General features: G+C 42.0%; 1 protein-coding gene across 3 annotated transcripts in view; it reads right to left on the reverse strand.

The window, feature by feature from the left end:
- The window catches only part of PLXNB2 (plexin B2), a 347,353-nt gene that overhangs the window by 53,621 nt on the left and 267,691 nt on the right, over positions 1-26,041 (reverse strand). For all 3 annotated transcript variants that reach the window (XM_082242442.1, XM_082242444.1, XM_082242443.1), the window contains exons 11-17: positions 24,368-24,470; positions 23,564-23,665; positions 19,637-19,729; positions 18,584-18,662; positions 9,935-10,089; positions 7,188-7,336; positions 5,699-5,807 (exon numbers count right to left, since the gene is read on the reverse strand). In XM_082242442.1, the coding sequence (XP_082098568.1) occupies positions 5,699-5,807; positions 7,188-7,336; positions 9,935-10,089; positions 18,584-18,662; positions 19,637-19,729; positions 23,564-23,665; positions 24,368-24,470 (790 nt within the window). The remainder of the gene's footprint in view (positions 1-5,698; positions 5,808-7,187; positions 7,337-9,934; positions 10,090-18,583; positions 18,663-19,636; positions 19,730-23,563; positions 23,666-24,367; positions 24,471-26,041) is intronic.

A 26,041-nucleotide genomic window follows, 5' to 3' on the forward strand; every position in this document is an offset into this window, starting at 1 on the left:
GATAGTCTATGTATGTAGAAATGTGCAACTTTTAGGAGATGTTTTTAGATGCTCTTGCAGGAGAACACAAGCTTTACATCATAAAAACTTGAGGGAAACTGGAATGCAATACCACGGAAACACGAATTACATCCTTTATGCAAATGCAAGGGAGAGGTGTTTACAAATGTCTCTGTAAGTCCTTATCAATAGCTTACAACCAGCAAGACATCTTGGGGGTAAAGAACTGAATTGCACAAGAGACACCAGATTCAAACCCTGACTTCATCATGATGTTCACCAAGAGACCTTAGATCAGTCACAGTACTTGCTTTCAGTCAAGCTACCTCATCACAGGGATGTGGTGAGGATAACATCGGATAACTCCTCAAGTATGCAGTTTTGAGGTCTGGGAAGGAAGGGATGGGAGCAACACTAAGGCTGCTATATCTCAAAATGCAAAAACCAGGACACTCACATAATTGTTGAGCTTTTTAGGAAAACCTGAAAGATCCAGGGCAAAGCACCACCTTTCTGAAATCCCCTCCCCCCATGTCAATTCCGATCCCATAAACTATAAGGATCATATAGAATACAAGTTGACCCAAGCAAGAAAAACAGGGAAGGGCACCTTCATTACATATCTTTAGGTGCCAGGCAGAAATGTTTCTCTATAATCTTTGGCTGATTAACATCCTATTAACATCCTATGTTTTTTTTAAAAATGTGCTTGCGGGAGGGGGGTTATTGTTTTGTTTTTGTTTTACGTTCTTGTTTTGTATTTTTATGTTGTGAACTGCCCTGAGGTCTTCAGGATGGGTGGTATGCAAATTTAATAAATAGTAAGAATAATAATGATAACAACAACAACAACAACTGGAACACACATTGAAAAGCACTCATAAAAGCACTAATTTTTCAGAAGCCCAGGGAAGCAGCACTCTCTGCAGAATACATTTAATGTTCAGCCGGATTGCCCTAGAATGGAACTCAATGCGCTGCAGTGCAAGTCGCAATGATTAACATTTTGCTTTGATATTCAAGAGTACAGCACTCTTATATAAAGCCTAAGGAGCTCTTTTCAATTTTTAATTGTATGTCAGATGGTATTTACTCCCACACTAGAAGCCTGCATTGTCTGTGTGTGTCTTCAAAAACCATGTTTTCAAAAACTACCGCATGTTGTTGCTGTCTCGTTTTTCCTTGCAGCTCCCAGAAAAGAGGCAGCAACCCTAGAAGAATGAACTGAGGCGCATGCCACGTGAGCTTCTCTTGCACCAGTCCAGCAATGAAATGAACAGAAACACTGATAACTGAGAGTGGGAAACATAGATCTAATGCAAAGTCCAGAGGGAGCCCTGTGGAATACAGGGTTACATGTATATGTGAGAGCTGTTGCTACGCATCGCCGCTGTTCAGTGGCGTAGCGTGGGGGGTGCAGGGGGGGCCGGCCGCACCGGGCGCAACATCTGGGGGTTAGGGTTAGGGGGCGCAAATCCACGGGTTAGGGGGCACAAATACATGGGTTAGGGGGCGCAAATTACTTGCCTTGCCCCGGGTGCTGACAGCCCACGCTACGCCACTGCCGCTGTTATCGCTGTGCCTCCCCCTCCCATCTTACTCTTCTAACCCAGAGTATATACCAGCTTCCTCAAAACAGCTGTTAATCAGAAGGTTGGTGGTTCGAGCCCCGTCCCTCAGATATGTCTGTGGACAGGATTCCTGCACTGCAGGGAGTTAGACTAGACGACCCTCGGGGTCTTTTCAAACTCTAAAATAATCTATGATTCTATGAATTCAGCGGCGAGAGCAGGTGCATGGACCCAAAAGAGTCATGAGCTGCCCTTACTACAGAACTGGAAATGCATACCCCATGCACACATGTTGTGTGCGCATTAGAGCCAGGGTGTGTCCCCACACCTGCTGAGTTAGGTAGAATAGTTGTAGTCACTTGGATATAAATACAGAAACTACTTACACAGGATTTCCCCTTCTGAAATCCTGGAAGACCAATCAATGGATCAATGTTCTGATTCCAAATAAGGCAACTTCTTGTGACCCTAACCATGCACATACTAAAAAAAAAACTGGTTACAAAAATTATGGGCATGAAAGAGCCCTTTTGCAACATAAAAAGAAGCACGCACACCCTTGTCCTTTTAATATAATCATCTAGTGCTCAGCAAAGCTGCCTCAGCACACCTAATGTTTTCCTTAATGGGCCAATAAAGCAGGCCAATAAAGCAAGTGCTATAAATTTAATGAACGGCGCTTTTTGGAATGAAACTGCACGTTGGGGTTGCATGTGAGGTTTTAAATTTCTTGCTGTTTGGTTAGATAGTGCTGATCTCACAATGAACTAGTTACATCGAGCTGGATTACCAACATCAAACAGTTTCATATAGTTATAGCTAACCAGATGGTGCAAATCTATTCTTAAAAACGGAACAGCAATGTTTCTTGCTTGGGTCAACTTGAGCTGTTATCAGTGATTTGTTCAGTTGGGCCAACGCTGAATATGTAGTTCAGAAAAAAATACTGTCCATAATTTGGCATTAAGGGCTGCTACACATAATTCTGGTTTTGCCAGAAGCAGCTTAGTCATGCTGGCCACATGACCCAGAAAAACTGTCTGCGGACAAACATCGGCTCCCTCGGCCAGTAAAGCGAGATGAGCACCGCAACCCCAGAGTCGTTCGCGACTGGACTTAGCTGTAAGAGTTCTCTACCTTTTTACATATAATCTTATTACGTGCAGTGGCTACTCAAAGCTACAGGACGTGTGATTATGCATGATCAGCTGCAACATCTGATAAGAAAGGTTGCGTTCAGAAATGAACATGCTGGAAAGATCTGCTGTGAACCTCAGGATTGCACGCTATCCCTTCTTCCTCCCACAAAGCAGCAAAGGAAGAGTTTAGAAGCTCGACTTCTGCTAAACTGCCCACAAACAATGCCCACAGGTGATCTCAGAAACAAAGGCTGTTAAGACAGCATAATACACACTAGATTGCCTGGTTTAAACTTCAGCTGCTGTGACAAAACTGTAAAAGATCATGTCATGCTTCTGGAGATTTGAGCACCTAGCACTCATAGGAATCTTTATCCCTAGTGTGAAGTGGTCTGTCTCCTCATGTAATAAGAAAGGCAAACCAAGTGAGAGGACGGCAGTAGTAGCAAAATCACATGTAATGGCCTCGCTCACACGGCACTTTTAACTAGTTAAAATAGTTTAATGTGCTGGTGACTCATGCTGAAATTGCAGGCGCTTTGCTCTTTCGCTGCTCCTGCTGTGAAATAAGCTATGGTCTGGGTTAGCGTTACAGACAAATTTCAGCAGTTTGCTTCCCCCAAACAAACCATAAGTGGTAAGCCAAGAATAAACCTTGGTTACTGTTTACGGTTTGTTTGGTAAGAATCAAAGCATGACCCTAGGTTCAGCGGTAACGCTAAGCTTGTTTGCAAGCGAACAGTGAGTGGCCTGTGATTTCAGAAGCAGGCAGTAGCACACTACCTGTTTGTACAGTTTATTTTAACTATGGTTTAACATGACAAACAAACTAGGTCACTAAATGCTACAGAGACTGATTGATGATACTTGACGTTCTTGTATACTGAGTGTGTAAAACCAATGGGGAAGTTAGGGCAGAGAGGGGAAAAATATTATCTCTTCTTATTGCCCAGTAAAAAAACAGCAAGGTTTTCAGTAAAATTTAGTTAGTTGTGTCATGCTTCATATCCTAATTCTATGGACCAAAGGAAATGTAAGTTATGGCATGATGACCCTACAGATTTCAGACACAAATTGTTAGCCTGGTGTCCATTACAGACGCATCTCCAAGGTAAAAGTGGAGGCGGTCAAAGAATGTCCATCTCCTTTTAGAATAAAACTATCTATTCCTCTTTTAGCTGGGTGAGAGGAGGGGGAAAGAAAATATAATTAGCCGAGAATTGGTGTGAAAAGTCAGAGGGAGGAAAAGAAACTACCCATAGCTTGATGACCTCATTAAATTAACAGTTCAGTTCTTTCTTTTCCTCTTACACTGCATCTTCCCAGTAACTGTAAGGGAATTTTCCAGCTAAAATGCAAGTTATGCTTTTCAAGCCAAAAATCTTTAACAGCTGTCATTTTGGAATGCTAAAAGAATGGAGATCCTGGAAGAAGAAAGAGTCACGTGTAACTCCGCAGTAATGAAAATTAGAAATGCAACACTGCTATTATTATTAATAGCAAGAGCTAGAATTACACAGTGGAAGTCTCACATGCTGCAAGCTGCCCACTCCTGCCATGGACCGACAATACAGATTTGGCATGCATGCCCCTTGTTTTCCAATTCTGGCCTCGCATTCTACAAATATCCAACTCCTTCCTTCTTGTGACTTGACCACATCCACTTCCTCTATGTGGTTATTCAGCGTGAAAGCTGAAATAGCCCAGGCAGAAAAATGAATCCCCAAGAGAACAACCTAACCTTGACTTTCCATATGACACATTTCACTAGTTTTGTTTTAAATACCAAAAGTGACAGCTGAATTTAAAAATAACCCTGTACGTTTTATCTATCCATGTACACTTACCTATGCCTTACAAGCACTATAAGGTCCTGCGAGTTTTAGGGCTGCATCTGCGGCAAGACAATTGAAGGCCTATCCTTTGGCATGGTGACAAGGTGGCTAACTGTATCTCTCACATGACTTACATCATGCCGTCTGTGCCAGAGACTCTATTTATGGAATTAAGCAACCCAACTGAAAATGTTTTAGGATTCCTACTAACATTAGGTACTGTTCCATGACTAGGCATCCATTCTCCCCATTAAGATTACCGGTTCAGCAGAAAGCTCTGAGCTGTTTCTTGAAGTATGGCCCATTTCAGAGCCAAATATGTTTTTTTCTGAGGGTTGGCTGAGGATTCAAGCAGGGGTGTTCAACTATGCCAGCCACCCCTGCTTGGATTGCTGTAAGCTGAACCAAGGCAGGGACAACCCACCCTCTCCTAATCTTGTCCCTTGCATCTCTCTGCACCTTTAGTTGTCCACTGAATGCTACTCCTCTCTCAAGGCAAAACCCAAACCTCACTTTGGATTAGGAGGGCAGTTTTGGCCAGTACATGGCTTCCAATGAAGACTCTAGCAGGCTGCCTGTCCAGTGGAAAGTGATGCAGAGAGCATCTTCTTCTATTGTGCAATTTGTGGATTACAAACTCCAAAGCCCTGGTCGTAAATGATGCTCTGTGCGTCATTTGCTCTTACCTGGGCAGCCCCCCAGGACCCTCCAGTCTTCCCTGGCTATCTATACAAGCTACTAACATATCCTCCTTCCCCAAGGTGGGACTTCTTTGCTTTGGAAGAAGTGGGTGAAGTAGCAGGCAGATGATGGCTTGAAGCTGTGTCCCTTCAGCATAAAGTCAGTCCCTTTTTGACTGGATGAGCATTAGACCTTTAAGGGATGGAAGCATGTTTGGATGAGCACAAGGCTGCCCATCCATCTCTTTTCTGTCTTCCGTAGTACAGGTGCTGTATCCACCTTATTTATAACAGGCCGTCTCTCTAATATATTTAGCAGACTTAAGCATTCTGTTTCAGCAGAACCTCCATGGTTCCAAATGAAGGAATAAAAACCAACGCACTGTTTATACACTTACGTTTGACCCAGTGAGAAATGGAAAACAAGATACTATGTGTTAAATAAGGTAAGCTATTGACAAGGACAGACTCACCTGATATGTAAACTGCACTTCGTTTGTTGATCTGCCTTGTTGTCCATTTACATCAACTTCAATTTCACCTTCTTTTGCTTCTGGCACGCTTCCAACCTCACATACAATCCTAGTTGGAAACAAGGTAAGCTTGTACATAAAATATCTAAATTGATATATATTCCCTGCAGTCCACTCTTAAATAAAATAAAATCTAACAATTAAATAAGACACCATTACAGAAGCTTGGCAGGGGGTTGGACTCGATGGCCCTTGTGGTCTCTTCCAACTCTATGATTCTATGATTCAAAAGTAATACAAGGTGGAATAAACTAGAATCGGTCACGCAAATGATTTTAAATATCCAGGAGAAGATCACACTCAAGCCTTCATTATGTAGAAACCATTAAAAAAATGGCACGCCATTCCTTTTCACAAGATGAATTTACAGGTTTATTTCTCAAAGAAATAGGAAAAACCAAGTCTCACACCTTGATTTCCCCATTGGAGGTGCACCCCCCCCCCGATGGGTTGTTTTTTGTTTGTTTTTGGCAGAAGTATTCTGCAACATGTCACTGATGCAATACAAGTGAATCAGTGATGGATTTATATGGAACCGTTCGCACATCTTTTTACTTTACTAGTCTGCAATACTTTCTCAATACTAGTGCATTATTGCCATCAGGGGACACTCATACACTACAGCACAACAATAGCAGGATAGAACACCCCACCCCCTGAATGTTTGCATTGTGTTACAAGGTTTTAGTAGGAAGCTATGGGACAAGTACTGATGGGAAACAAAGACAGTCTCACCAACACAAAATGTTTTGCAGGTGCAAACAGAACTGGAAGCATATAACCGCCCCAATACCATCATGAGCACAAATCATAATGAATGCACACTAACAACAGGTTACCCGGATGCCTAACATTTGCCAAACCGAATTAAAACATTTCCAATGTCCATTTTAGAGATGCGTTTTAAAAATGAACATAACAAAACTACCTGTTCATAATATTTGTGTACAGGATTACAAAAAGGGGTGGGTGGGTTGTTTTTTTTTTTAAGTGTGCAAGGTTGTAAATGTTTAATATATGAGACTTTCCTGCAGTGACACCATTGGAAATGTAAGCTGCAGGAGATAACTTACAAATGCCTCCAGTTCAAATAAATTAGTGCATAATTGAGTCTGGATAAGCAACAAACGAGTTAGAGCTGTTAGATCATAAATATAAAGGTGGCTGTTATTACAAGTCTCTTACATAATTACATGTATAAAGTACAACAGAATAAGCATAAACATTGCAGTTGTCTCTAGAATTACAGCTAAACACATTAAATAGTTACAACTCATTACCATACAGAAATGCTCAAGAAGTTATATATTTAAAGCAAACAACTGTCATGTTTGTCAGGACAGTTGTTTTATTTCACATTTCTATGAACCTGCAGCAAATAGATAAAAAACAAACAAACTGGCATTCAGGACATCAGACAATTACTTACTTGGTAGAAACAGAGTAGAATTGTTCTCTAAATATACATTCAGTGCCTGCCACTGTTATACTTTTGACATCTTCAGCATTTATGCCCAAATTAGATCCCATTATGGTCAACAAAATTCCACCGCTCAGTGGTCCATTACGTGGTTCAATCTGAGCATAAAGAAAACATACTTAATAAGTCACAACATCATTTTAATAACCAACCAGCAGCTTAAACAGTAAGTTCACAGACTTGAAGGAGGAATACAAATGTTTTGGGTTTAAATTTGAGTTTTGGCCAGAAATCTGGAAAAGTTCAATTTTTATTCTGGTTGTAGTGGATGGGCATGCAAACTCTGAGTTATATATCAGTTGAACCCTACCCCTAGTGGCAAGGGTGGTTAGGAAATCTTGACATTTTAACTCTATTTGTGCAGTTTTTGGAATAAGGAGTTCTTGCCCTTTGTCAGCTAACAAAACCTGACTAGCCTTAGAAGTCATTCAAGTTTAGTCTGCCACTGTATAATAGCTATAGTTCAATGATTTTTCAGAACACCTTTGTTGCTCTAACACCCTCCCAAGACCCACAGGCATATATCCATGCACAAATGGTTTGTCTATGTTCTCTCATAACTTTATATCTCCTGTGTTAAAAGTGTACAGTGAGAGCTCAGTACATGCCTCTGCACCAAAAGGGGCATTTATCACCCTGGCAGTTTTCAGAACCACCTCTTTTGACTCTAGAACAAAAGTTTTTGTTCTGTTGTCAATGTGGACACCTTGGAGCATTTAAGTACTTCCTGAGAGCAATGATATTTTATATCCTACGGAGTACCACAAAGTACTCAACTGAAATATCAAACTGGTTTTTCTAAGAATTGAAAGGTAGGGAGCTGCAAACATTTGTGGGGGAAAACATCTGCTTTACAAGAGTTTCATGTCCTAGGGGTATACTGAAGACTTCCATTGACATTTATTTTTCCCCTTTAAGGGGAATGATGCACAGTTTTTTTAAATATAAGATTTTACTATGAGGATGTATTGCAACAGAATTATACCTGTTAAGGGACTGTGGTAAAAGGAGGGCAGTGCAGAGTGCCTAGGGATGTAGATCAGGAATGGCCAACTGTGATAAAGAAATAGTGGCGATCCCCAGGCCAAAGATAGGCCAAACAGATTTGCACAGGGCTTCTGATCTCCCTTTTCTAACTGGCATCCCTCCCTGCACTGAGGATGAACTTCAGAGGACTCGGAGGCCTGCCTTACTGCCTCTGTCCCTGAGAACCTGAATTTTCCAACCTATTGGGCTCCAGGTGCAAAAAGTCTGTGAAAGAAGGAAGGAAATGATAAAAATTCTGGCAGTCTGAGATCCAGCAACACTGGCAGAGCTTTCTGTGGACTTTCTGTGGCCTCTTCTGTTATGCGGCTACCTACTCCTAAAAAATCCTAATTGCCTTTTTTGGGGGAAAAACCCTCGAGAGCCAACTATTTTTTACTGTAAAATGTCAAGTCTAACGCTCTTCCCAATATTATAAAATCAATAACAAGCTGCATCATTTCAAATACCTGACGGAAAATGGAATTCTACTATACTTTATTACAACACCGGGTTATAACTATTATATATAGCATTCCTGCCTAGAGTAACACCTAGCATTTCATCCAGTTTATAACTGTGTTGTGGTTGCCTAAAGAACCCGATGGTGTCTCCTTTTAATAGAAAAAAAATACTGAAACATTTATTTAGTTGAGTGAACTACCTCTGAAGCAGGTTCCTAACAGGCAGAGATACCTTTTGAGGTACCACTCTGTTTACAAATGTTCTTTTTAATGTTCTGCTACAAATTTAGAACTGTGGAACTGGTTGGATAAGATGAAGGCCGCAAGATTGCCACATGTCCTCTTTTCCCTGGACACGTCCTCTTTCTTATGATACGAGAGTTATCATAGAGATCCATATTTAAAAGTAGATGTTGGCAAATGTGTCCTCTTTTTTCTCTTCAAAAAAATGGCAACCCTAAGGGGGAACTAGACTTGTTGAACTAAAGCGCTTTGGAAAGCCAGAAAATGTAAAAAGCAATCTGGGCAGAACAAGGTATGTAAGGGGTGAAGCTGAAGACTCTCCTGTCTAACTGTAACTGTTTTAACACAATGCCTGAATAATGTAATTGTATTAGTTTGGCTTTCTACCTTATCGTCACTAGCTGCTAGCAATGTACAGTGATGATTATATCATCTCACACACTGGGCTGTTCAGATGCATTATTGGGTTTGTTAAACAGAGATTGTTATGTCTGAACCAGCTTATTGGGTTAAATCAGATGCTATGAGGAAGTATGGAGAGCAAAGACAGACCAGCAGTATGTTCACACATCTCGTAAAGTTCAGCCCCTTAGTGGTACAGGAAATATAATGGCATGCCTCCATTATATAATACCCCTTCCTGGGATCTGAGACAATGCAGGCAAGGCAAGAAACCATGCTATGAACTCGTCCCGTGTAACCTAGGAGCAGCCATTACAGCACTACTAGAAGACACTCCTAGGATATAGTTATGTAGCCTTTTCCTTTCGGTTTCTTTAGTCAAAAAGCCAGTTCGAATGCCCCGCGAGCACAGTGATTATTCACCATCTGGATCTTAAAGAAACAGACAGAGTCTCTTTACTATGGGACTTCACAAGTTTGCAACAGCTCCTCAGAATTCCATAAATGCTTTGCAAGCTGACTTGAGTGGACTTCACGCTATGTTATGAATGATGCAGAAATTACCATAGTAATGACTGGAGGAGGGCAGGTGGTAGTGGGAGCAGCACACCGGCCAGCGTAAACACAGCTGTCGTCACACCAGACACACCGATACGCAGGATTAGCTGCGAGACACAAGCTGCAGTCATTCCGACCATAGGAACAGCTGTATAGAGTCACTGTAAAAATGGAAAACAAATCATATGCATGTTTCTAGTGTCAGTTACTATTACACCACTCAGAGAAATTCAAACCCACATAAATCTTGAGGTGCACCCAACAGGGTGGCGTCATTAAGGTACAATCATGGCGCTCAACAAATACCACAATCTGTGACTAACCACCAACTCAGCTGCTTGAGGAAATAACTGTGGCAGGAGCACTGGTGGAGGAACAGGGGCGCGGAGGGAGCGCTCTGCCCATGGCACCACTATTCCGGTAGTGTGCGATTGTGGCACCCACCGCACACCACACCCCCACAGGCAGCGTGTCACACCCCCAGAACGTGTGCCACGCCACCGCCTGCTCTCTGCCCCCAGTAGTGGAGCATGCAGCTTCGCCACTGGGCAGGAGCAGTCCTGTTCTCCTAGCCTGGACATTGTCATCTGCTCTCGAATCTGATCCTGGGTGCAGGAGGAAGGTGAGTGTTGCTTTTTGCAAAAATGTGAGAACTGCCATGGTTGGAGAAGAGAAGAAGAAGAGTTTGGATTTGATATCCCGCTTTATCACTACCCGAAGGAGTCTCAAAGCGGCTAACATTCTCCTTTCCCTCCCTCCCCCACAACAAACACTCTGTGAGGTGAGTGGGGCTGAGAGACTTCAGAGAAGTGTGACTGGCCCAAGGTCACCCAGCAGCTGCATGTGGAGGAGTGGAGACGCGAACCCGGTTCCCCAGATTACGAGACTACCGCTCTTAATCACTATACCACACTGGCTCTTGTTGAGTTGCAGAGGAACGCAACTCAACAAGCCTCCTCCTGAGAGTATTCCAGCTGCTACCAGATCAGCTCTCCAAGGAAAGAACTGTGCAGAAGCAATTTTTTCCTCTTCCTTCCTGCCTACCCTGTCCACACACTCCAGTGTGTTATGCATTTTAGAGTGTAGACTTGAGGGCAGGGCACGCCCTCTCTATTGCTTGCTGTAAGCGGCTCTGGGAGCCCCTCCTTTTTCTGTGCAAAAGGCATAGAAAGGAGCATAAATGCTGCAAATAAATAACGAATGAGCGACGCAATCTATCTTCGCATCTTATCACCTTTCTGACTTTCAGTAATGTAGTTAAGTGTCCTAGCCACACAGCTTCATCAAATTATTGACGCATTAATGCATTCTTAATGATTACTGTAATTTGCAAAGGAAAGTAAGATAATGGGGGAGGAGGGCGGAAAGCAAAATAATGGGGCCCTTCAGTTTTGGTTTTATTGCATTCAGCGGCCTGACCAGGCTCATGTACAGACAGACCACCAGATCTGGGGTTGGAAAGAAATTTTGTGCAGATCGAAGTGGGAGGAGATCATGGGAGCTTTGTTGTTGTGTTGTCTTCCTGTGCAGTGCAAGTGTAGGCTCCTATGCTTCAACCATCTAGTGACCTCGGGTTACATTCGCTTCAGGTTACATACGCTTCAGGTTACAGACTCTGCTAACCCAGAAATAGTACCTCGGGTTAAGAACTTTGCTTCAGGATGAGAACAGAAATTGCACGCTGGCGGTGTGGCGGCAGCAGGAGGCCCCATTAGCTAAAGAGGTGCGTCAGGTTAAGAACAGTTTCAGGTTAAGAACGGACCTCCAGAACGAATTAAGTTCTTAACCCGAGGTACCACTGTACTTGCTTAGCAGATTAGCCTTTCCGCAGACTAGCACATTTTCCCCCTGAACTGTCAGGACGGCAAATAGTCGGACGGTTCTACCTTTGGCAGGGGAACTGAAAAATAAGTGACTAGAAGAAGTTCCTTTGTTAACAGTAGATTTAGATCTAGCTGAGATGTTATTTCAAATGAAATACACATGGGTTGAAGGGCAATGAGAGTTGCAGGGGTGCTATGTTTAGAGGTTTTTCAATATGCAAGTTCATTCTTGTCTGGAGAGCTTTCTAATCAATCTCAGATGTCTGGAGCAAAAACAGATAGCTATTCATAGTTAACTTTAAGATAAACAGACCACACTAAAGCTTCCAAAAGTTCAGAATCTTATTGTTGTGCCGTGAAAAGCAGAATTCAGACAGCGTAGTGCAATAATATATATTCATATACACGCCAAGATGGTTCAACTTATGCCTCCACCCAAGGAGTCCTGCAGCAAGGACCAAAGGTTGATGGATGGGGTCAGAGACCAGGATTGGGAGGGCACTGGGGAGCACTGGAACCATGATAAAGGATGCCCTGCCACTTCTGGTTATCATGGCCATGAATCACAGAGGAAAACAGAGCGCCTCTTAAGCCTGTAACAGCTTTGTGTTCACTGAGGGGTAAAGTTAAGAATGGAATTTGTAATATCTGGAGTCCTTCTGAGATCCAAGCCATACTCCACACATGACTGAAGAGCATCATGGCCTAATTCCAGAACACGCAAAATAAATCCAGGGTGCTGTATAATTAGGACCATGAACCAAGTTGGAAGCAACGACTCTCAAGACTTCGTGTTTGAGCACGTTTTTGATGGGCAGTCAGATCACCAACTTAACTGGAAACAATTAGTGCTCAAGTTTACTAACTATAACATTTTAGTTCTAAGTAGAGGGTGGCACTGTAGGTTAAACCACAGAGCCTAGGACTTGCCGATCAGAAGGTCGGCGGTTCAAATCCTCGCGACGGGGTGAGCTCCCATTGCTCGGTTCCTGTTCCTACCAACCTAGCAGTTCAAAAGCACATCAAAGTGCAAGTAGATAAATAGGTAGCGCTCTGGTGGGAAGGTAAACGGCGTTTCTGTGCGCTGCTCTGGTTCGCCAGAAGCGGCTTAGTTATGCTGGCCACATGACCTGGAAGCTGTACGCCGGCTCCCTCGGCCAATAAAGCGAGATGAGCGCCGCAACCCCAGAGTCGGCCATGACTGGACTTAATGGTCAGGGGTCCCTTTACCTTTACCTAACTAAAAAACAAACAAACCTGAATATAAGGGGGGCTCCCTTCTGATTATTTGGCACAACAAAGCTATAATTAACCTTCCTGACTAGCACGGGAGGAATGGGAAGGAGTCCTCAGAGTTGACAATTTTGGAATAACTCACATTATGCTAAAAAACAGTTACAGTGTATTACTGTGTTCTGAAACCAGTCTTCTTTACAAATAGCACCCACTTGCTCAGCATGACCCACTGTGTTTATTCAAAGTAGTTAAACTTGCTAGCTGAGCAGAAGTTTGCTTATTTATTAACTGTGAATCAGAAACTTGGGTTCTGTTTCCTTTTCGGTTGCAAGACATAATCTGCTTGCATGATGCTGAGCAGCAAGACTTCAATGCTTGTCCTGCAATCAAAGACTAACTGGATGGAAAACTGAACAAGGTTGACCAGGGCTGGTCAAGGCACTGACCGCCAGAGGCTAAGCACAAGATGGCAATCCTTCCTGTAATGTGCAAGAGCTTACCAGATTGGTAGCTGAATCTTCTGGAAACAGGACGGAGGGTTGTCCTGCTCAGAGCAGACCCACTGAAAATAATGGGCACAACTAAATTAGGTCCATTAGTTGAAATGGGTCTAGTCTGAGTACAGTGGTCCCTCGGGTTAAGTACTTAATTCGTTCTGGAGGTCCGTTCTTAACCTGAAACTGTTCTTAACCTGAAGCACCACTGTAGCTAATGGGGCCTCCTGCTGCCGCCACGCCGCCGGAGCACGATTTCTGTTCTTATCCTGAAGCAAAGTTCTTAACCTGAAGCCCTATTTCTGGGTTAGTGGAGTGTGTAACCTGAAGCATATGTAACCTGAAGCTTATGTAACCCGAGGTACCACGTACCTCAGTTTACGAACTTAATCCGTTCCGGAAGTCCGTTCTTAAACCGAAATTGTTCTAAAACCGAGGTGTGTTTTCCCTAATGAGGCCTCCCGCCGCCAGTGCCCTTCCACCGTTCAGATTCCGTTCTTAGACCGAGGTAAAGTTCACAAACTGGGACACTACTTCCATTTTGTGGAGTTCGTAAACTGAATCGTTCGTAAACAGGACTGTTCTTAAACCAAGGTACCACTATACAACTTAGTGGGATACAGCCATGTATCCTTTGCTACCGTAGGCTAGCTCAGGGTTTTTTGCCAGGCTGTGTGGCGCACACACGTTTGTCTTCAGACACCCTGCTGTCACTGCCTCAGTATATCTAATGGCAGGGCCAGCCCTGACCTTAACAGCTTATGCTGGACCTACAAGGCTAGCATATTGGGGCTGGAAAAGAGAACTCATGTTAACCAATGTGATATGGCAATTAATCTGAGAAACCCACATTCCCCCAATCATTTTCCACAAAGTTACCAATTTCACCAGATAGGAAATATTTAAAAAAGAGCAAGAAAAGGAGGAATAAATGTTTTTTCTCTCCTGATTTATCAGCTAAAATAAGAAAAAAGGCTCTGCTTTTTTTAGGTAAAGATAAAGGGACCCCTGACCATTAGGTCCAGTCGCGGACGACTCTGGGGTTGCTCTGGGGCTCATCTCGCTTTATTGGCCGAGGGAGCTGGCGTACAGCTTCCGGGTCATGTGGCCAGCATGACTAAGCCGCTTCTGACGAACCAGAGCAGCGCACGGAAACGCCGTTTACCTTCCCGCCGGAGCGGTACCTATTTATCTACTTGCACTTTGACATGCTTTTGAACTGCTAGGTTTCTTCCTTTCTTAGCCTTACACTAATAAGATTATTAACTGAATTCTTGAAATTAAAATTCTATAACATTTAAAGAGGCTCTTTATTTAAATGCATGTCAGAATGTTTTCCCCCAAGTGGTATACCTATGTGTGTGTGTGTGTGTGTGTGTGTGTGTGTGAGAGAGAGAGAGAGAGAGAGAGAGAGAGAGATTTTTCAAATACATCTACTGGCCAGTGCCCCAAATCATTTAAGTGCCTAGGAATATGGGGTTAGCCTGGCTTCCAGAACAGTGAATTTGTCAATCCATAACCCCTCAAGCCATCGTCATGCCCTGCCCTGATCTCTTTTTTATAGATGGTGTTAGGGCTGCCATATTTCAAAAAGTGAAACTCCAGACACAAAAGTTGAAGTTTTTTAGTCCGCCCCCCCAAAAAAGAGTTTTTGAACTATTTTTAATGAAATTCGCCAAAATCTACACTTCTAACATAGGCTCCCATACATCTGGATTTTCCCAGACATTTCAGCGATTTCCACCCATACACTGTTTATGAGGGGAAAATATCATGTAAGTCCAGAAAATTACAGACATATGGCAACCCTAGATGGTGTGAATATGTATAAGCCAAAGACCGATGGTGGATACATGCTTTTGAGGGAAGTTTTTTTGTTATATTTTGATTCTGGCTAAAGAATGTGCATTCACACATTCCACATCTGAAGCAAGCAGTGAGGTACTATTGGTTTGACTCAGAAAACAGACTGATGGAATCCAATTTCAGAATTCTGGATTTTTTAAAGTATACCAGCAGCTAACCAGAGAGACTGCTGTGTCTGACTAACTGATTCAATTTATATTTTTCATCTATATGTGGAGAACTGAAAACAACGTCTGCGTCTGCAAAAACCAGCACTCAAACTGCCTCCAAATTAGATTTGTAATGTATTGAAAGGCAAGCTCTCCAAGTCACACACAATACAGCGGCGGAGCTCAAAGTGTTAATCAGTTTCGTTACTGATCAGGTTGTTAAATGTACCAGCAGCAAACCAGCCATTAGATTCCAACCCTTATCCATCATCTTTAGGTACTAGCTGTGAAACCATTGATAGAACAGGACAAAGGATAAAAGGGATATATTGGATTTCATACTGCTCTAAGTCTCCAGTGGCTATAAAAATACATTAAATGCCAATGCTACTTGGTATTCTCTAAATGTGTTACAGAAAGAAAGGATTCATTTATATTTGGAAATTCAATAATTGCTCACCTTCTCTGTAGTAGCGACCAGAACGACCAAAGTAACTATCTTTCAAAGTGTGGTGCACTTAAATTCAGCTCTATTAAGGGCCCACAAATGGCAAGAAAGTGAGAAGGGGAATTGGGACACCACTAGTACAAAAAGGTACTTCTTCCCCGGTTCTTTTCAGCTTCTGCTTTTCATAGTAAACCACAGAGATGAATGTGGGCAGAATGGACATAAAATTAAGCTGCGCCCTGCTGATACCAACCAGACTATGAACATTAATCAATTAAAGAGAGGGAGAGGGAAAGTGTATATATAACATATGGATGGATGACTTTGGGAATATAACAGAGCATCACTCATTTGTTAAGATGAGAAGTGTTTTAAACGAAAATAACGTCTAGTCTAGACTAGGGTGGGATGACAGTCAATTTCTGGTCCATGCCAATTTTGTATGTGCTCATTAATAACTTTGTTCCATCTCATTTCTGCAATTTTTTTTAAAGTTACTCTAAAAACTGAAATATTCCTATTGTACTTTCCCCATATAGTATTCATTTGAGTAAACCACCCTAAAATGCACATTATGTTACACTTTTTGAGCTATGTCACAGAATTTGGAGAGATGAAAAAACTCAAGGATACAGTGGTACCTCGCAAGACGAATGCCTCGCAAGACGGAAAACTCGCAAAACGAAAGGGTTTTTGGTTTTTTGAGTTGCTTCGCAAGACGATTTTCCCTATGGGCTTGCTTCGCAAGACGGAAACGTCTTGCAAGTTTGTTTCCTTTTTCTTAAAACCGTTAATACAGTTGCGACTTGACTTCGAGGAGCAACTCATAGCATGCGGTGTGGTAGCCTTTTTTGAGGTTTTTGAAGACTTTGGTGATTTTTGAAGCTTTTCCAAAACTTTTCCGACACCGTGCTTCGCAAGGCGAAAAAAACCCGCAAGACGAAAAAACTCACGGAACGAATTAATTTCGTCTTGTGAGGCACCACTGTAATGGCAATCCAATCCAATCCATGTATTAGTTTGTGAACCGCAAATCAGGTTGGTTCGCTTAAAATGAAAGACTGGACAAAATCCTCAAGTATACCTATAAAGTTTAGAACCCTTTCTGTAATTCTTTCCATTTATTCCAGGTTACTCCTGCTTGAATATGGCTGACCAAAAATGGATGAAGGGTAAGGTTGCCAGTGTGCTATTCAAATGTAGAAACACTCTGCAGTCCTTACTGGAAATGCCATATCAAATGCATTCTAGACTATCATTTGTCTTTTATGTGGCCACAATACATTAGAGGTTTGCAGTAATTCTATACGGGAAAATGATGTATATTGTTTGGGTGGGAGATATTAGCATTATAGGAAAAGAGGAGAGGTCTTGAACAATGATTTTCATTTGCAACATCCATTAAAAAGCAAATCTATTAAATACAATACCTAAAGATTGATTTGTAGCTGTGCAAGATTGATCAGCACAGCCAACATTAGTTATAAGTGTCACTGAATCACAGTAATAAGCAAAAGGATTACTAAAAAGCATTTGGAAGGTCATGCCTGGTTTCTAGCATAATTAGTCATTGTGTATGGACTTCTCTGCCTGCCAGGAAACACACTGGTCACACTGGGCCTCTGCCTGGACAAAAATAGTTGCAACACTGGGACTGTAATCAGAAAAAAGCCCAAAGTTAACTACAGTGGTACCTCGGTTTAAGAACAGCCCTGTTTACGAATGATTCAATTTACGAACTCCGCAAAACCAGAAGTAGTGTCCCAGTTTGCAAACTTTACCTCGGTCAAAGAACGGAATCTGAACGGTGGAAGGGCACTGGCGGCGGGAGGCCTCATTAGGGAAAGCGTACCTCGGTTTAAGAAAGGTTTTGGTTTAAGAATGGACTTTCAGAACAGAAAGTGGTAACCGAGGTACCATTGTAACTGATCTAAAGCAGAGAAGGGGCAGAAGTAATAGCAACAGCACAGAAGAGCAAGTTTTGGCTGACTCTAAATGGAGTGATAGCATTTGACTCTAGAGAAAAAAATGTGGCCATTTATTGACATGCTTGATGCAAAGCTTTTGATTAAAACTACACTGTGGTCTCTAGATCTGGCCACTTTTGCAGAGACGCAGCAGTGTTGCAGAGATGCTTCATAACTTGGGAGAAATTATCAGAAAACTTGAAGGATGGATTATTGGGTGGGTGGAGGGAAGCTTTTTCATACCCAGCAAGCAAGCCAAGACAATACATATTTAAGTTCACAACAGTAATATTCATTGCCTATTCAAGGCAACATTATTTAGATATTTTTTAAGCTGATGGATTGCTAATTGCAGTCAAACCTTGGTTCCTGAATGGCTTAGTTGCTGAACAAATCGGCTCCCGAACGCCGCAAATACGGAAGTAAGTGTTCTGGTTTGTGAACAGTTTTCAGAAGCCAAATGTCTGATGAGGCTTCTGCTTAAGTGCAGCCAATCGGAAGCTGTGCCTTGGTTTTCAAACAGTTTCGGGAGTCCAACGGACTTCCAGAATAGATTAAGTTTGAGAACCAAGGTACCACAATATGCAATCATTAGAACAGTGAAATGCTTTAAAAGTTGCATATATAAGATTTTGGTACTTTTAATTTCCCTTTCCTGTACTATGTACTTACCAATCAGTTTGCTATCAATCTTGCCTTGATCCGTCTTAATGTATAAGCTAAGTGGTAGTGTTTCATTTTCAACATGACTCTGAAGGGAGGAGAAAAGACAATGGTTATCTCCATTAGAAATCATCTTATATCTTAACTCACTCATCCCAAATCAAGTAGCTACCTACTTCCAAGGTCATATTGTGGTAGCTGTAACTTCAAAATGATGGCACAAATAACAACAACCACATACTTCTACTAGGAGATGCATTCATACGATTATAACACTTGTCAGAACAACGATAGTTGTAACCTTTCCCAAAGAATGGGAAACAGATGAATGTAACAGAAAATGATTATATATGTGTGTGTATATAATAATATCTCATTTTCAAAAGGCACATAAAGGGGAAGTGCAATGTTTAGTCATGTTTGCAGTGGGTGTTAAACAAATGTATCTTTCAAAGAACTGAGAAAATTTGAACACAAACACACATTAATGGCTTTCATTCTAAAAGTACAGGATGCATTAGTGGCGACCGCAGCAAATCGCCCTCTCCCCGTGAGCAAATTTTAACAATCCTGTTGTGTCCCTTATGCGTTTGTCCAAAGTATAGATATATTTTTGACTGCCTCAATAAAAGTGAATGGCAAAAATTGGAAAATCTCATCAACATTCACCAGCAAAGGCCAACAATCTCAACAACAGCACAGATCTTAACATTTCTTTATCTTAGGTCTATCGCCAACATCAAGTCATAGCCAGCTTGTTTCATCTCCATCCTCATAGTATATTGGCCAGCCCAACAAAATGGGACAATGGCTTATGTGCCTGATAATCAACATTAAGCCAGTACTCCAGAGTTTAGATGTAATGGGAAACTTTGGCTTAACAAAGCCGATATCTCTGTGTCAAAGCTGGCAGTGGAGGGAAGGAGAGAAGTCTGAACACAATCAACATGTTGACTGTAGGAGGTGGAAAGGTGAGTTCATTGCTGAATGTTGCTCAACCTTGAAGAAATCAAGAGAGAAGGTGATCTGTAAGCACCCCACCCCACAATTTCTGATATTTACCGGTTGGATTTGAAAAAAGAAAGTTCCATCAGATGCTTTTTCCACTTTGGTCTCAAACTGAATGTGGTTATTTCCAATTCTGAAATCGCTACCCTGTAAGAGAAAGATATTGGACTTAGAATACCAGCACTAGGCAAACAGTAGTTTCACTGAGCAGCTCTGGAAACAACTAGATCAAATTGACAGCCTTAATCCTTAAACTGGCAACCACAACTATAACACAGATAGTGTAGGCTCTTTAGGCAGGACTTTACAACATTTTCTGATTTTCCAAATAGATTACGCCAAACGATTTTTAATCAAAAAGAGATGGAAAGCATGCAAAACATTTCCTCTAAGTGCTTTTCCAAAGGCAAGGGAAGGCAATATTAAGGCCTGTGCCCCCCAAATCTCATCCTTACTTCTCAGAAAAATCAATTCACAGGAAGCTCACAATTTTGGGGAACAGCCTTGGTGGACTGTGGCTTGATCTTGCCAACCCATCTTAAGGGCCTCTCTGTACCCATGTCCTGAAGATATTTTTTCTCCTGCACTTGTCATCACAGGAGGAGTCTAAGCCCAACTCAGTGACTCCACAGTGCCAGAAGGAAATCACTGTGAGGGGGCACAAGCAAACTTTGTGACTGACAGGACTTGGTTTGTGTACAAAGTATTAAAATTACTACCACAGGAGTACTTAAAGCAGGAATAATTTTGCTTGGTGCATTTTTAATCCCACCTTTCTATTTATCTTCACAGCCCGGTGAGGTGGGTTAGACTGAGAGACAGTGACCGGCTCGGTGGGCTTCATAGCTAGGCAAGGATTTGAACCCAGGTTTCCCTAGTCTAAGGCCTATGCACTAGCCATTACCCCACACCCAGGAAGTGCAATATAAGCAAAGGGAACTCAGATGCGTCATAGTGCAGGTATAGGGTTCCAGGCCCCAATCCCATCGCTTTTCTGCTTGAATCTGAAGCTCAGTGAAGTTCACTCTCTCTCAACCTTAGCTAACAGGAGAGCTCTCAGGAAAATCAGAAACAATACAATAGCTACAAAAACAAATGATTTTAAAATATTTTGTTGTAAACTGATTTTAATGTTGTCTTTTTAAAATGGCTATAACCCATGCTGGGACCTTATGGTGAAACACAGGTAAGAAATCGTTATCATCATCATCCCCACTGCCACAACCAACTCTGCACTACCAGTTCGTCCAAAATGATAATTTCAGCTCTTACCAAGATCTAAAAATCAATCAATCAAGCTTCTATAGATTTACAAACACAATCTGGAAATTAGAAAGAGCTGACAGTGGCATTTGTAAATACAGCAGGAATTCTCTGCTTTCCGAGAAAGTGGCAGAATTCCCAAACAATAGCCAAGTATGAAGCAAGAATGAACTAAGAAGAAGCCGGTGGAGAAAGCAAAAGTGTTATCACAAAATCTGCATTGTACGTGCTCTTAATGCTATTTCCCCAGCCAAAATAACCAACTTATGAACTGCCAAATGAGGAATTCCTACATTTCAGCCATGTCACAGTGCTGAAAGGGGTGCTCTTGAACACACAGCAGAAAGAATTTGAGAAAGTCATTAAAAAGGTAGCTTGCTGAGAGGTTGCCGCAGAAAGACCTGAGGTGTCCCAACCCAAGAATAATTTTTTTGAGGGAAGAGTTGATTCTCTGCCTTTTCTTCCTCTCCTTGCCTTACTCATTAGTGTGGGAAACAGGGAAGGCAAACTACAGAGAAGGGTGGCAAGAAATGTCCCAGCACTCTTTCACTTTCATTCCCTTTTCATATTGCCCTTCTCAGGGGCGAGATACTTCTCCACAATACGACTAGGATGTATTTGGAAAGGAACTCAAAGTGTAAGTTGGGTTACTGAAGACAAAAAAAAAAACATTTTAATTAAAGAAATTTCGAGCAGGTAGCAGATTCAGGAAGCGAGGCGGCACGAAGGCTCTGACAGGCTCTCAGGCAAGAGAAATGCTGATGTAATCCAAAATCTAAAGTTCAAGAGAAACTTTGCAGCCCCAAACAGGAATGTTGCAGTGATTTTAAAGGGGTGGTCCTGGACCCATGATGGTGCCACTGAATAGTTTTGATGGGAGATTAAATTGTAAAGTATAAAGGTGTCTAGGTAGCATGCTAAATTCTAGATTGTTTGGCAAGTGGGAACACCCCTCTCTATGTTCTATTAATGCAGAAAGGTTTCTTCCATTAGCAGATCCTGTTAGTTCGAAAGGATGTACAGTGGTACCTCGGGTTACATACGCTTCAGGTTACAGACTCCACTAACCCAGAAATAGTACCTCGGGATAAGAACTTTGCTTCAGGATGAGAACAGAAATTGTGCTCCGGTGGCGTGCAGCAGGAGGCCCCATTAGCTAAAGTGGTGCTTCAGGTTAAGAACAGTTTCAGGTTAAGAACAGACCTCCGGAACAAATTAAGTACTTAACCCGAGGTACCACTGTATAGAGGAGACAACCTGAAAGCACGCAAATTAACATTCCCAAAGCAAAGGCTACCATCGTAGAGACCCCGCAGCTGAGAACACATCACTTCAAGGGTACGTGTGGGCACAGAGGGAACAGGATTACATATGTATTCCTGTTTATAGCTCAACACAGCTGCACTGCACCCACACCTAACCTTTTTCCATTTTTTCCTACTGCAGCCATATCCATATCCTGTAATTAAAACCGCACAAATATTGATTGCTACATCCAAGATGAGGCATAGGAAGCCCCAAACTACATTTAGAGCAGCTGTCCATTAAATGCGAAACACTAACCTCTCAAGGGCCTCTACGACAGAGACCGTTGGGGAATGAGCAAAGCCTCTCTTAATGGACTATTTCATAATAATCTGCATTTCACATAAAAGTATCACGCTGTTCCTAGGCTGTAAACATAGACCAACAAAGCTCCAGGAACTGTTACGTTCAAGATGCAACTTCTCAGAGACAGCTCTTCTGATACAGCCATTGAGGTACAAAGCCAAAGAAGGTGTGGTGGAATTTTCTAGAAGGAATGGAGATGGCTGAAGGAGGAACAAGATGAAGAAGGAGCAGAAGGGGCAGATTTGATTGCCTTTCTGGACATCTGGGAACACACTCATTATTCTTCATGACTGCAAAGACTATCCTATACCCTTTAAAAATGTGGCCCTTTTCTGGGGGGAGTATTATTTGGTTGTTGTTTTTATTCTGATTTTATATGTTGTGATCTTTTCTGTGAACCGGCCTGAGACCTCTGGATATAGGACGGTATATGAACTCAATAAATAATAATAATATTGTTTCTCCACACCAGTGAACCGTTTCTAATCAGGAGACCCCGTGCCCCTTCATCCTGGAGAAAAATGGGGCAACTATGACAGCGACAGCTAAAGAGCAGTTTAAGAACCACTGATTTAAGAGACACACATATAATTCGCTTACATTACACATGAGAGATGTTTCGCAACACCAAAAACGTTTCAGCTTAGCATGGGGAAGGGAGGAAAAGTAAAAACAGTTTTATCATCCCTGACAAATGTCGGGGGGGGGAATGTTTGGCAACAGAGCGAAGCTATAAAATACGGCAGACACTTCAACAAAAGATATAAACTAGACAAATACGTTTCACTGCTCACTGTAACGCTAAGTCAAATGCAACAAACACGACAAGTAAATCAAAGAACAAAAAGCATACATGATCTTAATTATTTACCCACATCAACTGTATAATATTGAAGACTATTGTTATATTTGTGAAATATTTATGAAAGCAAGCTTAAAGAAATCATCAGTCTTGTATGCAAGGAATGGTTCAGTGTCTATTTAGAACTGTGTAACGTTTTTTGCACAAGGAGTTTGTAAACAGCAGACTTCAGAAGAGGACACTGTTGACGAACTGCTGAGAGGTATATAATATTAAAATATATTCAAGGACTTTGTGAACATTACCTCATAATAATCCAGATTCTTTCCTTCAAAAGATACTTTTGTTGAGACTTCCATGGGTATTATTTTAGGGTTGGGATCTAGAAAGTGTGGGCATTTTTCCGCCTAGGAGAAAAAAACAAAACATTTTCATATGCAATTAAAACTAGAAATATTATATCGCAAAACATCTGCACCTACTTTGGACAATTGAATTTTTGTTGTTCTGAAGATCTTCATGCTTAGTGACAGATTTGATTACAGTTTTTCAAATTAGACATGCTAAAAATGACTGCAGCATATGCCGAACTTTCATTCCCATTCTTGAAATTCCTTTCCAGCCATTTAAGTAAAACAGCAAAATGGACTGAAAAGAAAACATTGAACGGCTTCCCAGTCACTTCACTCCAATATTTATTTCCATTCCCCACCAAGGAGTTAGAAAACCCCCAGAGTTCCCCCCCCCCGAAGTTACTTTCAGATTGTTGCTATTCCTTTCCGATTTATTTACAAAAGACAAAACAAAACAAACAAAAATAAAATAGAAAACACCACTTAAATACAGTGGTACCTCTGGTTACGGACTTAATTCGTTCTTGAGGTCCGTTCTCAACTCGAAACCATTCTTAACCTGAGGCGCGCTTTCACTAATGGGGATTCCGACGTGCAATTTCCGCTTGCATCCCGGGGCAAAGTTTGCAACCAGGAGCAACTACTTCCGGGTTAGCGGAGCTCGTAACCCGAAGTGTTTGCAAGGAGGATGGTTTATAACCAGAGGTATTGCTGTATTTAAATAAGATCTGTTTATACTACTTTTAAAGGTATTACCATATTTTGCTGAATCACATCTGTTTTTGAAGAAGAGTCCTCACAGGTATGGATTTTCCAGTCCCACTGGCAATTCCATCTACTGCTTGCACAGGAATAACACCTGTATGGATAAGCCAAAAGGTTGAGATTTGTTGTTCCTTTCTTCCCTTTACAAGGCTTCCTTAGAATTTCATTTCATATAGCAATAAATAACTTCCACTTTTTCAGAGAACAAAATTGTATTGTGGATTGTCAGCTGCCACACAAACAGTCCAGGGATTGTCTCCTGGGTTTCCAGTTGAAACAGAGTCATGAGTTTCGCAAGAATGACTTAAAAGTCACAACCACCACAAAGTAAATGGGAAATTCAGAAATCTGAAAGGAACCATGTCTCTGAGATGGCCATGTCTTTTATTTAATTTATATATTTTATTTAAGACACCACTTAATCATTAACATTTCTAATCATGGGAAGTTATATTGAAAGTTGGTCAGCTGTGGCGATACTTTCTACTCCCATGGTAAACCTGAGAAGCATGGAAAGCTCAAAGGAAGTGGTTTGAAACCAAGATCCAGAAAGTACTCTGGATATTAAAGGTAAAGGTACCCCTGCCCGAGCGGGCCAGTCTTGACAGACTCTGGGGTTTGTGCGCCCATCTCACATCTATTGGCCGGGGGCCAGCGCTGTCCGAAGACACTTCCGGGTCACGTGGCCAGCGTGACAAGCTGCATCTGGCGAGCCAGCGCAGCACACGGAACGCCGTTTACCTTCCCGCTGGTAAGCGGTACCTATTTATCTACTTGCACCCGGGGGTGCTTTCAAACTGCTAGGTTGGCAGGCGCTGGGACCGAGCAACAGGAGCGCACCCCGCCGCGGGGATTCGAACCGCCGACCTTTCGATCGGCAAGCCCTAGGCGCTGAGGCTTTAACCCACAGCGCCACCCGCGTCCCACTCTGGATATTAGAACATATTTATTGCTAATACAATCCAGGGACTCATAAGTTTCATTTTTGGGTGAGTGTTCCTTAGTAAATGAAAAAAAAAAACCCAGTATGTTTGTGCCCCGAAGTGTCAAATTGACAAAACAATGATGGACAGAAGAAAAAGAAATCTTAGATCAGGCATGTCCAACTTCAAGTAGGCTGCGATCTACTATCCAGTATCAAAAACTGGCAGCAATCTACCCCAGTCTCCCATCGTCATTCTTCAGCAAGCGTTCCTTTCTCCCACCCCCTCCAAAGTCATTAAAAATTATTAAACAAACAAACAAACAAACAAACAAATAAATAAAGGGGTCTTTATTTCACAGATACAGTAGTTATGTTTGGATATCATCATGGCAGAGCCAAATAGTTACTAGATGGACAATTAACTAAACAAATGAGAAAAGTCAAACGATATTTAGATATTAGGTTTCACAGATCTGAGGAGCCACTTGGAGCGCACCAGGCTTCTCACTCTCTCGGCCTACCAAAACCATGGGTAGGCAAACTAAGGCCCGGGGGCTGGATCCGGCCCAATCGCCTTCTAAATCCAGCCCGCGGATGGTCTGGGAATCAGCGGGTTTTTACATGAGTATTTAAAATGCACCTCTGGGTTATTTGTGGGGCCTGCCTAGTGTTTTTACATGAGTAGAATGTGTCCTTTTATTTAAAATGCATCTCTAGGTTATTTGTGGGGCATTGGAGTT

The sequence above is a fragment of the Podarcis vaucheri genome, assembly GCF_965113315.1.
Source record: "Podarcis vaucheri genome assembly, contig: SUPER_10_unloc_1, whole genome shotgun sequence".
Classification (NCBI taxonomy): domain Eukaryota; kingdom Metazoa; phylum Chordata; class Lepidosauria; order Squamata; family Lacertidae; genus Podarcis; species Podarcis vaucheri.